The sequence below is a fragment of the Rhinoraja longicauda genome, chromosome 6 (assembly GCF_053455715.1).
Source record: "Rhinoraja longicauda isolate Sanriku21f chromosome 6, sRhiLon1.1, whole genome shotgun sequence".
Lineage (NCBI taxonomy): Eukaryota > Metazoa > Chordata > Chondrichthyes > Rajiformes > Arhynchobatidae > Rhinoraja > Rhinoraja longicauda.
Window position 1 is genome coordinate 82,129,194 of NC_135958.1, and position 12,284 is coordinate 82,141,477.

General features: G+C 52.2%; 1 protein-coding gene across 1 annotated transcript in view; it reads right to left on the reverse strand.

The window, feature by feature from the left end:
- Positions 1 to 3,453: 3,453 nt before the first annotated feature.
- The window catches only part of LOC144594973 (phosphoribosyl pyrophosphate synthase-associated protein 1-like), a 35,915-nt gene continuing 27,084 nt past the window's right edge, over positions 3,454 to 12,284 (reverse strand). The window contains 4 exon segments of the mRNA XM_078401918.1: positions 3,454 to 3,971; positions 3,973 to 4,029; positions 6,205 to 6,351; positions 8,226 to 8,296. Coding sequence (XP_078258044.1) covers positions 3,870 to 3,971; positions 3,973 to 4,029; positions 6,205 to 6,351; positions 8,226 to 8,296 — 377 coding nt within the window. The 3' untranslated portion in view covers positions 3,454 to 3,869.

A 12,284-nucleotide genomic window follows, 5' to 3' on the forward strand; every position in this document is an offset into this window, starting at 1 on the left:
GCAAGCGGCTGAGTTCCTGCACCTGTTGCTCCACGTCCCGCACCTTGCGCTCCAGCCGCAGGTAGGGCGCGGACATGGCCGGGGTGTCGGTCCCGGGCCCGGTCCAGGGGGCGGGGGAGGGCGAGGGTGCAGGCGCGGGGCCTACCTCGGCACGTGCTCAGTCTGCACGTGCTGGATGCCCAGGTGTTGTAGCACCGCGTGCAGCAGTGCGTGCAGCGCCGCGAAGTTCACGACGCCCGGCTCGGGATGTCCGATGCTCAGGTTCGCCAACTCCAACAGGCTGATGGTGGCCGCCATGCTCGTGCACTGCGCGCCCCCGCCGCTCGTGCACTGCGCGCCCCCGCCCGCGCGCGCGCCCGCCCCGTTACTATGGACACGCCATTGTCCGCGGAGCGCCCGCCCCCAAGCTCCCATTGGACCGCGCGCACGTCACTCACTGCCCGCCACCCAATCACTGCCCCGACGCCCGTTGCCCCGCAACCATGGACGCCAACATGCCCGGAAGTAAAACACAGGAGGGGGGGAGGGGGGAAAGAGAGAGAGAGAGAGAGAGAGAGAGAGAGGGCGGGGGGGGAGGAAGAGGGCGGGGGGGGGAGGAAGAGGGCGGGGGGGGGAGGAAGAGGGCGGGGGGGGGGAGGAAGAGGGCGGGGGGGGGAGGAAGAGGGCGGGGGGGAGGAAGTGGGCGGGGGGGGGGAGGAAGTGGGCGGGGGGGGGAGGAAGTGGGCGGGGGGGGGGAGGAAGTGGGCGGGGGGGGAGGAAGTGGGCGGGGGGGGAGGAAGTGGGAGGAGGGGGAGGAAGAGTGAGGGGGGGAGGGAGGGGGAGGGGGGAGGAGGGGGAGGGGGGGAGGGGGAGGAAGAGGGAGGGGGGAGGAAGAGAATAAGGGGTAGACCATTTAGAACGGACATTTTCAGTCAGAGTTGTGAATCTGTGGAATTCTCTGCCTCAGAAGGCAGTGGAGGCCAATTCTCTGGATGCTTTGAAGAGAGAGCTAGATAGAGCTCTTAATGATAGCGGAGTCTGGGGGTATGGGGAGAAGGCAGGAACGGGGTACTGATTGTGAATGATCAGCCATGATCACATTGAATGGGGGTGCTGGCTCGAAGGTGCGAATGGCCTCCTCCTGCACTTGTTGTCTAAGTTTTGTTTTAACCGCCAATGCTCCAAAGTTAATCTGTTTGTCCAACCTCTCCTTGCATCTAATACTGTCTAACTCAGACAACGTCTGTGAAGGTCTTCTGCATTTTTCCTATAGTGTGGTACAACAGTGCACTAGCACAGTGAAGATGCTGATCATTGTCTCACAAGCATTGATGTGAAACCACCTGGCATTGCATCAAAGCAATGTTGCCCACAATGCAAAGACAAATCAATGCATTCTTGGGAGACTCACATTGGCCCGAGATTTAACAAAATGAATACAAATAACTAATAATTCAAAATAAGAGAAATGGATCAAAGCTTTACTCCCCTCAAGGTGAAGGTATCTGAACAAACTTTGCAATAATGTACTCAGTGAAGTAGGGTTAGGGTTAGTGAAGCAATGACAGTGAAGCAGGTGAGGTGATATCAGGGCAGGTGACCTGGTCCCATGAGAAGCATTGCCATGAGGGTCAGAGGGGATTGCAGACCCCCAGACTGGGACACCTGCCAGCAACACTGCCGTGGCAGTCACTGCAGCCTGTGAATGCTCAGCCCAGGACTGCAGGGATGGCTAGCTTGTTGGGTAGTATTAACAATCACAGTTATCACTCTGTCCCCTCTTTAACGGGAGCCTAATTCTTACTTTGATCCTATCTCCCTGACTAATGCCTTCATTTCCTGTCATAAACATGAATCATCTGAACCAACCCAAAAAGCTTCTGACTCAAAGTTTATTGCATGTGGTTACAAGATGCTTTGAACTTTAGCTAGACTTTCTCAGATCTGCATCCCTGTAAGTTCTTAAATAGGCGACATCTTACTTTCAAACAGCGCTCTCCCACATGCAGTCCATCGCTCAGGATACTTCTCTCCACGTATCAAGACCCCTCAACATAGAAAATAGGTGCAGGAGTAGGCCATCCGGCCCTTCGAGCCTGCACCGCCATTCAATATGATCATGGCTGATCATCCAACGTATCCCGTACCTGCCTTCTCTCCATACCCCCTGATCCCTTTAGCCACAAGGGCCACATCTAACTCCCTCTTAAATATAACCAATGAACTGGCCTCAACTACCTTCTGTGGCAGAGAATTCCACAGATTCACCACTCTGTGTGAAAATAAACTTTCTCATCTCGGTCCTAAAAGACTTCCTCCTTATCCTTAAACTGTGACCCCTTGTTCTGGACTTCCCCAACATCGGGAACAATCTTCCTGCATCTAGCCTGTCCAACCCCTTAAGAATTTTGTACGTTTCTATAAGATCCCCCGTCAATATGCTTCATTCAAGTCATCATGTGGTCAAGGTATCTCCCATGGCCCACCATATTAGCATACTGGGCTAGTTCCATTTGCCTGCATTTGGCCCATAGCCATCGAGAGGAGAGGGTGTTGCACAATGCAGGAGAGGTTTGGGCCCAACAGGTCCACATGGTCAAGTCCTTCCTTCCAGTTTTGGGTGACCAAAACTGCACACAGTTCTCCAAGTATGTTCTCAACAACAACTGCAGCAGCTACATCACAATATCCCAAGTTTAGTACTCCAAACTCTTCCCAAATTTTGCAAGTGTGCTATACCACTACATTTGGTGTAAATTGAAACTTTACTAGTGATGTCAACTACAATGTCATCCAAATCGTTAACATAGATAACAAACAAGAGTGGAGCCAGCATCGATCCCACGGTAGGCACAAAATGCTGGAGTAACGCAGCGGGACAAGCAGCACCTGCGGAGAGAAGGCTTCGGTCTGAAGGTCTCGACCTGAAACTTCACTTGTTCCTTCACTCCTGAGATGCTGCCTGTCCCGCTGAGTTACTCCAGCTTTTTGTGTCCACCTTCCATTTAACCGAACATCTGCAGTTCTTTCCTACACATCAATCCCACGGTATAGCAGCCTTCAGTCTGAAAAAACCTTCATAGCTTCCCTTTCATTCCTTCCCCAAGGTCAATTCTGAATCCAATTAGCTATCTCGTCTTGGACTAGACATCCACAAGGGACCCTGTCAAATCTGGGCAAATGTGATTTGTGTAGATGGCAAGTGGATTGGCATGGACACCATGGGCTGATGGGACAGTTTCTGCACTGTACAACTCTAAGAACATTGTGTAAGGATGAAGTAACCATGAGCTAACTGGCCTGCAATATTGAGCGGCTGGTGACTTCAGAGCTGCCCAGTCCAGTCCACCCCAGACAGGGAGCACAGTCCCAAGCAGCACAACCTCATTTCCCCCATGGGCATTGTCTGACCACTTGCAGCTTTCTCTGCATCTGTAAAATAACAACCATACCTTCAGACAATTCTTAGGTAATCAGAGTAGTTTAATTAGTTACATGACAACTGAACCATTACAGGCCCTTGGCATCACCGATAATGCTGTCAAATAGTTTACAGAAAAATACCAGACCCATGAGTGTAGCCGCCGTCCTCTGTCACTGTGTGTGGAGACGTGCTGGGAGCAGTCTGTTCAGGCTCGTGCCGCGCAGTTGCACGATTAACAATTTACAGCTTTCAAACAGTCATTCAACAGCGATTTCAAAAGGCTGCAGTTATTTACAGAATTAAATGCCATTGCAGCAACTATTTAAAATGCTGATTTGAAAGCAGGGCATTGCTTTTGCCCAGGGACAAAGGCAGCATTAAGCAGCCATTGCAACCTTGCACAGAACCCTGTCTGGTTCTGCCTGGGTTCTTCTGCTCACACACTTCACCGTCTCAGAGTGGGGGGCTAGTCATCAACAGTGATGTTGCGGAACAGGTAGGACATGGACTCCCCATTGTGGATACGGCGGATGGCTTCCGACAGGATCATGCTGACATCGACAGTTTTTGATCTTGGGGCACTGCAGCTTCTGAACTTCATGAGGAATAGTATTTGTTACCACCACCTGGAGGGGGAAAGGAGAAGGTAAATCATCTCTCAGGACCACTCAAAGCACATTGACAAATCCCCCTCACAAAACTCTCAAGCAAGGAGCACTGCGACTGAGAATAGCAGGTTAACATTCGGGCAAAGTGTGCATATTGACAAGGATGAGGGAACAAATAAGATCTGTGTGCGAGATCCGCAAAGCTTAACAAAATCAACCGCCAATAACACGCTCCATGTCTAAAATCTCAGGTTAGAACAAGCATCTCTCATCAAAGTGTTAGAATCATTTCTGATTCTATGGCCAGGGTGTCCTCCCCCACTCCGGTGTCCCCCCCCCCCCACTCCGGTGTCCCCCCCCCACTCCGGTGTCTCCCCCCCCACTCCGGTGTCTCCCCTCACTCCGGTGTCGTCCCCCCCCCCACTCCGGTGTCCCCCCTCACTCCGGTGTGTCCCCCCACTCCGGTGTGTCCCCCCCCCCCCCCACTCCGGTGTCCCGTCCCCCCCACTCCGGTGTCCCGTCCCCCCACTCCGGTGTGTCCTCCCCCCCACTCCGGTGTCCCCCCTCACTCTGGTGTGTCCCCCCCCACTCCGGTGTGTCCCCCCCCCACTCCGGTGTCCCCCCCCCCACCCACTCCGGTGTCCCCCCCCCACCCACTCCGGTGTGTCCCCCCCCCACTCCGGTGTCCCCCCCCCCACTCCAGTGTCCCCCCCCACCCACTCCGGTGTCCCCCCCCCCACTCCGGTGTCCCCCCCCACTCCGGTCTCCCCCCCCCCCACTCCGGTGTGTCCCCACCCACTCCGGTCCCCCCCCCCCACTCCGGTCCCCCCCCCCCACTCCGGTGTCCCCCCCCCACTCCGGTGTCCCCACCCACTCCGGTGTCCCCCCCCCCCCCACTCCGGTGTCCCCCCCCCACTCCGGTGTCCCCACCCACTCCGGTGTCCCCCCCACCACTCCGGTGTGTGTCCCCCACTCTGGTCCCCCCCCCCCCACACCGGTGTCCACCCCCCCCCCCAACTATAGGATCTCTTCCCTTCCCCCACTAGGGTGGCACAGAGGTGGTGTTGCTGCCTCACAGCGCCAGAGACCCGGGTTCCATCCTGACAATAGGTGCTGTCTGTGTGGAGTTTGTACCTTTCTCCTGCGTGGGTTTTCTCCAAGATCTTCGGTTTCCTCCCACATTCCAAAGACGTACAGGTAAGTAGGTAAATTGGCTTGGTAAATGTAAAAATTGTCCCTAGTGTGTGTAGGACAGCATTAATGTGCGGGGGATCACTGGTCGGCGCGGACCCAGTGGGCAGAAGGGCCTGTTTCCACGCTGTGTCTCTAAAACTAAAAAACCTCACACCAGGCTCTTCCCCCCCATCACCCCCCACACCAGGGTCTCTCCCACCCCCCCACCCAACACCAGGGGTCTCTTCCCCCCCACACCAGGGTCTCCCCCCCCCCCCCCACACCAGGCTCTATCTCCCCCCCCATACCAGGGTCTATCTCCCCCCCCCCCACACCAGGGGTCTCTCTCCCCCCCACCAGGGTCTCTCTCCCACCCCACACCCACACCAGGATCTCTCTCCCCCCCCCCCATACCAGGGTCTCTCCCCCACCCCCCACCAGGGTCTATCTTCCCTTCCCCCCCCCCCACACCAGGGTCTCTCTCCCCCCCACACCAGGGTCTCTCTCCCCCCCCCATACCAGGGTCTCTCCCCCACCCCCCACCAGGGTCTCTCCCCCCCCCCCACACCAGGGTCTCTCTCTCCCCCCCCCACACCAGGTTCTCTCTCCCCCCCCCATACCAGGGTCTCTCCCCCACCCCCCACCAGGGTCTCTCTCCCACCCCCCACCCACACCAGGGTCTCTCCCCCACCCCCCACCAGTGTCTCTCTCCCCCCCCCCCACACTAGGGTCTCTCTCCCACCCCTCCCCCACACCAGGGTCTCTCTCCCCCCCCCCATACCAGGCTCTCTCCCCCTCCACCCCACACCAGGGTCTCATCCCCCCCCCCTCACCATTTTCCCTGAGTGGATCAGCATAATGTGGGTAGAAGGCTAGAGGGGATGGAGAGGTGATGTGGACGAGTGTTTAATGTGCTATTTTACAGAATGAAGTGAATGGTTTCTTTGGCCAGCACCATGGCCTCCTGTACTGTGAACCTACTAACCAGTCCCACCACTTGTAAAATAACAACAACAATACCTCATTAATGGCGGACTCCTCTATCAAACAGGGGGCATCTGCAGAGAGAAGGCCATGAGTAGCCATGACGTAGATCTTGTATGCCCCTCGCTCCTTCAGTATTTCAGCAGCTGCCACAAAGCCATCAACGTCATCAATAATGTCGTCCTGTGGGTGCAATCACCATTGGAATCAGCACAGCCCGTTCCCCTCTCTCACAGCCCGTTCCCCAATTAACCCAAAGGGTGAACTCTGCACCAAGTTGTCCCCCATTACAAGCAGCAACGACACTAACGCTAATGTTATCCCACTTTTCAGAAAGGAGGGAGAGAGAAAACGTGAAATTATAGACCAGTTAGTCTGACATCAGTGGTGGGGAAGATGTTGGAGTCAATTATAAAAGACGAAATTGCGGAGCATTTGGATCGCAGTAACAGGATCGTTCCGAGTCAGCATGGATTTACGAAGGGGAAATCGTGCTTGACTAATCTACTGGGATTTTTTGAGGATGTAACTAGGAAAATTGACAGGGGAGAGCCGGTGGATGTGGTGTACCTTGACTTTCAGAAAGCCTTCGACAAGGTCCCACATAGGAGATTGGTGGGCAAAATTAGAGCACATGGTATTGGAGGTAGGGTACTGACATGGATAGAAAGTTGGTTGACAGACAGAAAGCAAAGAGTGGGGATAAATGGGTCCCTTTCAGAATGGCAGGCAGTGACTGGTGGGGTACCGCAAGGCTCGGTGTTGGGACCGCAGCTATTTACAATATACATCAATGACTTGGATGAAGGGATTAAAAGTACCATTATCAAATTTGCCGATGATACAAAGCTAGGTGGCAGTGTGAACTGTGAGGAAGATGCTATGAGGTTGCAGGGTGACTTGGACAGGTTGTGTGAGTGGGCGGATGCATGGCAGATGCAGTTTAATGTGGATAAGTGTGAGGTTATCCACTTTGGTGGTAAGAATAGGAAGGCAGAGTATTATCTGAATGGTGTCAAGTTAGGAAAAGGGGACGTACAACGTGATCTGGGTGTCTTAGTGCATCAGTCACTGAAAGGAAGCATGCAGGTACAGCAGGCAGTGAAGAAAGCCAATGGAATGTTGGCCTTCATAACAAGAGGAGTTGAGTATAGGAGCAAAGAGGTCCTTCTGCAGTTGTACAGGGCCCTAGTGAAACCGCACCTGGGGCACTGTGTGCAGTTTTGGTCTCCAAATTTGAGGAAGGATATTCTTGCTATTGAGGGCGTGCAGCGTAGGTTTACTAGGTTAATTCCCGGAATGGCGGGACTGTCATATGTTGAAAGACTGGAGCGACTAGGTTTGTATACACTGGAATTTACAAGGATGAGAGGGGATCTTATCGAAACGTATAAGATTATTAAGGGGTTGGACACGTTAGAGGCAGGAAACATGTTCCCAATGTTGGGGGAGTCCAGAACCAGGGGCCACAGTTTAAGAATAAGGGGTAGGTCATTTAGAACAGAGATGAGGAAAAACTTTTTTAGTCAGAGAGTTGTGAATCTGTGGAATTCTCTGCCTCAGAGGGCAGTGGAGGCCAATTCTCTGAATACATTCAAGAGAGAGCTAGATAGAGCTCATAAGGATAGCGGAGTCAGGGGGTATGGGGAGAAAGCAGGAACGGGGTACTGATTGAGAATGATCAGCCATGATCACATTGAATGGCGGTGCGTACAGGCTCGAAGGGCCGAATGGCCTCCTCCTGCACCTATTGTCTATTGTCTATAACATTAGCTGAAAGTCATTTAGAATGCAGAGATGGAGAAAGGTGCCATGGAAGAGGATTCAGCTGTGACCAGCGACACTTCCAGTGGTCAACGATCCCATACTGCAAACTCACCACCTACTCAAAACACACTTTGATAACCAGGGTTAATTGTTTTAAAGTTAAACAACAGCATAGGTTAAACAGAGTTCTTTGCAACAAATTAATTGTGAGAATCCAACTGGAGAAATGTCAGCTGGTTGTAAAGATGTGTGAAGTTGCTTAAAGGAAGCGGTTGCAATTTTTGCCTTACCACAATGATGGCTATTCTTCCACCGACATCTCCAACCACAGTGATGGGCGGCTTCTCCTTGGGCATCATCACTGTGCAATGGAAAGAAACTCATTACTTCAATCACCAATTCTGCACATTTTGAAACAACGTCCACACATCATTCTGGTTGTTTCTCTGAGTGAAGCAAAAGGCACATGTCACACAGGCAGGCAGGCTCTTGTGGACCTGATTACAGACAAGCAAACTCTTGTGAAGAGGTTGCAGCCTCTGCACAAGGATGGGGATGTAGAGCTAATCATCAGCTGGATACATCAACTGTCCAAGTCGTAGAGTCAAACAGCACGGATACAGGTCTTTGGCCCAAGTCATCCATACTGACCAAAGTATCACAACCCCTTTTAGCCTTCCGAATTCATCATTTTTAGGTTGTTCCTGCGTTCCTCAATTGTTTGCAGTAAACAATGGTCATGGAGAGGGAGATGCAAGATGAATGGAGAAGGCTGTTGATCTCATGTCCCAGTGAGCTGCCTGTTGTAACATGTGCATTCCCTTCAGCTCCAGCATCACCAGAGTGCTCCACACTGCATGCAATAACTCAGATCCAATTCAAGGATCTTCATCCAACACCACCCAATGCACTGATGATGCACAAACGCTGGAGGCTTCCTTCCACTCTGGTAACAAGGGCTTGAGTTGCCGCTGCCAACACAGTCTATGCTTCTTTGGCACCAATGTAAGAAAGTTGTTTCAATTTCCCCAAAGCTCTCACCACCTTAAGACACCAAGCATTGGCCACCCAGCATCAGTCAGGGATTGCTCCAGTGTTTGCTGCGTGGGACATTCACATGGTCAAGCTTCATTATTGCAAATCCCAGCGGGACTGGCTCGCTCTGGCATTGGAACAATGACTTCAGAAACTGTGCGGCACCACAAGGGCTCCAGGACTGGGCGTCCGTCCCTCTGCTACTTCCCCATCCCCTTCCAAAGCTGAATACCCGTGTCCTCAACTTTAAGACACGCATTAATTTTCATTTGCCTATGGTGAAGTCACAGCGGCACCTGTGGAGGTCAAATGGTCCGGGCCTGCACAGTGTTTGAAACATGCAATACATGACCAGTCACAGCACCAGGAAAGCAGAGTAAAATGTGTGTAAAAGACCACAGGTCAGAGAAAGTTCATCTCTTGCTGCAGAGTTCAGACATCCCTATACTGGGTGGGATAGACATGAGACATTACTATACTGGGTGGGGTAGACATCAGACATCCCTACACTGGATACATTACAACACTGGGTGGGCCTCCAGCTGTGCTACACATCAGTATGCCCTGCAGCTGCTACACTGTCCAACAGCCTTCATGCCTCAGTCGGAGGTACACCACACAAACAGACCCTTCGGCCCATCTCATCCATGCCAACCATCTTACCCTTCTGTACTAACCCCATTTGTGCAGTTTAGGTCCATGTCCCTCTAAACCGTGCCTATTTAAGCACCCATCTTAACATCTCGTAAAGTGGTTTGATCAAGTGGTTTGGGCAGCACAGTGGTGCAGTGGTAGAGTTGCTGCCTTGCTGCGCCGGAGGCCCGGGTTCGATCCCAACTATGGGTGCTGTCTGTACATTTTGTACGCTCTCCCCGTGACCGCGTTGGTTTTCTCCGAGATCTTCGGTTTCCTCCCACACCCCAAAGACGTACAGGTTTGTGGGTTAATTGGCTTGGTGTCAGTGTAAATTGTCCCTAGTGTGTGTAGGATAGTGTTAATGTGCGGGGATCGCTGGTCGGCGTGCTGAAGGGCCTGTTTCTGCGCTGTGTCTCTGAACTAACCTAAACAGTGGTTGTATCTGATTCCATCACGCCTCCTGGTGGTGGCCTTCAGATATCACCCATTCTCTGTAAATCGCTCCCCTCAGATCCCCTTCCTCTCACCTTAAACATGCCCTCTTGTTTTTGATACTTTTATCATGGGAAATATTTTGACTATCTGCTCTTCCCAAGTCTCTCATAATCTTATACAGACAATTCGCGTTTACACAGTAAGGGGGGAATATCCTTGAAAATTATTTACGTTCACTGCACATGGGCCTACAAATGAGAGTTAAATAAAAATTCTGTATTTATGATTTTTCACATAAAGTTATGCAATTTTTATTCCATTTTCCAGATTTGTGAGTAGTGATTTGTGGTGAATGTTCATCATGTGAATGGCTGTAATGCAGGAGATGCTTGTCCTTCAGCCTCCAGGGAACATGCGCCCGTGTCCCCATAACTAAAGTGCTCCAATCCAGGCATCAACCTGGTGAATGTCCTGTGCACCAACATCACACAACTACATCCTTCCTGTGGAGCTGCGACCACAATGGCACACAATACCCCGTGGAGCTGCGACCACAATGGCACACAATACCCCGTGGAGCTGCGACCACAATGGCACACAATACCCTGTGGAGCTGCGACCACAATGGCACACAATACCCCTGTGGAGCTGCGACCACAATGGCACACAATACCCCCGTGGAGCTGCGACCACAATGGCACACAATACCCCTGTGGAGCTGCGACCACAATGGCACACAATACCCCCGTGGAGCTGCGACCACAATGGCACACAATACCCCCGTGGAGCTGCGACCACAATGGCACACAATACCCCGTGGAGCTGCGACCACAATGGCACACAATACCCTGTGGAACTGCGACCACAATGGCACACAATACCCCGTGGAGCTGCGACCACAATGGCACACAATACCCCGTGGAGCTGCGACCACAATGGCACACAATACCCCTGTGGAGCTGCGACCACAATGGCACACAATACCCCGTGCGGGCAAACCCACCACTTGTAAAGTTGCACATAACATCACAACTTTTACATCCTCTGCTAACTTTACGCCAGATGCCTTCTTTATCACCTTCTCTCCACATTGCTACTTTTATGGAGATATGGACTTGAATGTCAATGTCCCTCTGTTCAACATTTCATTCTTCCCTTCCATTTACTGTACACATCCTACCCGTTTGACTTTGCAAAGTTCATCAGCTCGCACTTGGAGGCAAAACTCCATCTCAATGCGCTGCTCAACCTCCGCTCTGATCTGTAGTCTTAAGACAACTTTCCTCACAATCCACAATAGCAACAACTTGTGTGCTAGCTTGCCTCCCAGAGTTGTCCTGCAGTTCCCCATACATGGCACCACTGCTGGCACTGACATTACTCACAGCTGCTCCTGCCAGACCCAGCTGTTGGCTCCCTGGTTGTGCCACACAGAGCAGAGGCTCACTGTGGCACAGGTGGGCACTGGTCAGTGGCTCACCTCTGCTGCCACTGGCCCTTCACCAGCTGCTCAGTCACCTTGGGGTTCCCATATTTACATCTGTATAAATATTGCAAATCTAAATTTGTAAAATGTAACAGTAAAACACAGCCCCTTGGTTAGACATCCCTGGCCAACGTAACTGTGCCATGGAGCAAGCGGCTGGTTGAACGGGAAAAGGAAAAGACATGTAGCCCGGAGGTGGGGTTGAGATTCTTGCTAGAATCACTGCAGCAAAAAGTACAACATACAAGAATCTCAACTAGTGCCAGGAACAGTGCATTGGGCTGATTGCACAAAGTTGGCACAGGGACCCATTCCCCCACCCGTACCCAGCCTCTCTACATCACCACCCCCCCCCCCCCACATCTAGCACCCTCTCTACACCACCCCCCCCCACATCTAGCACCCTCTCTCCATCACCATCCCCCCCACACATCTAGCACCCTCTCTACATCACCAAGGCAGGAATTCTGACATCTTCTAGCCTCTCCAAATCTTTTTGTGTATTCATTCTTATATATTTACAAGAAGCCAATCTTGCTGTAATATGGTGGATTTTCGGGAAATTCACTGTTTGCTGCTGTGACACTCCACCTCATGGTCCTTCCATACATTTAGAGCAAGAGAGAGGTTCTGCTTCATTCAGTCCCAGGCTGACACTCAAGCCCCTGCGGGATTATTTTCCATTCACACATGCAGTTAACAAGCCGCAACCACAAACAGCCTTGTGTATCCCAGAATCCGGCCCGCCATCAGTAAA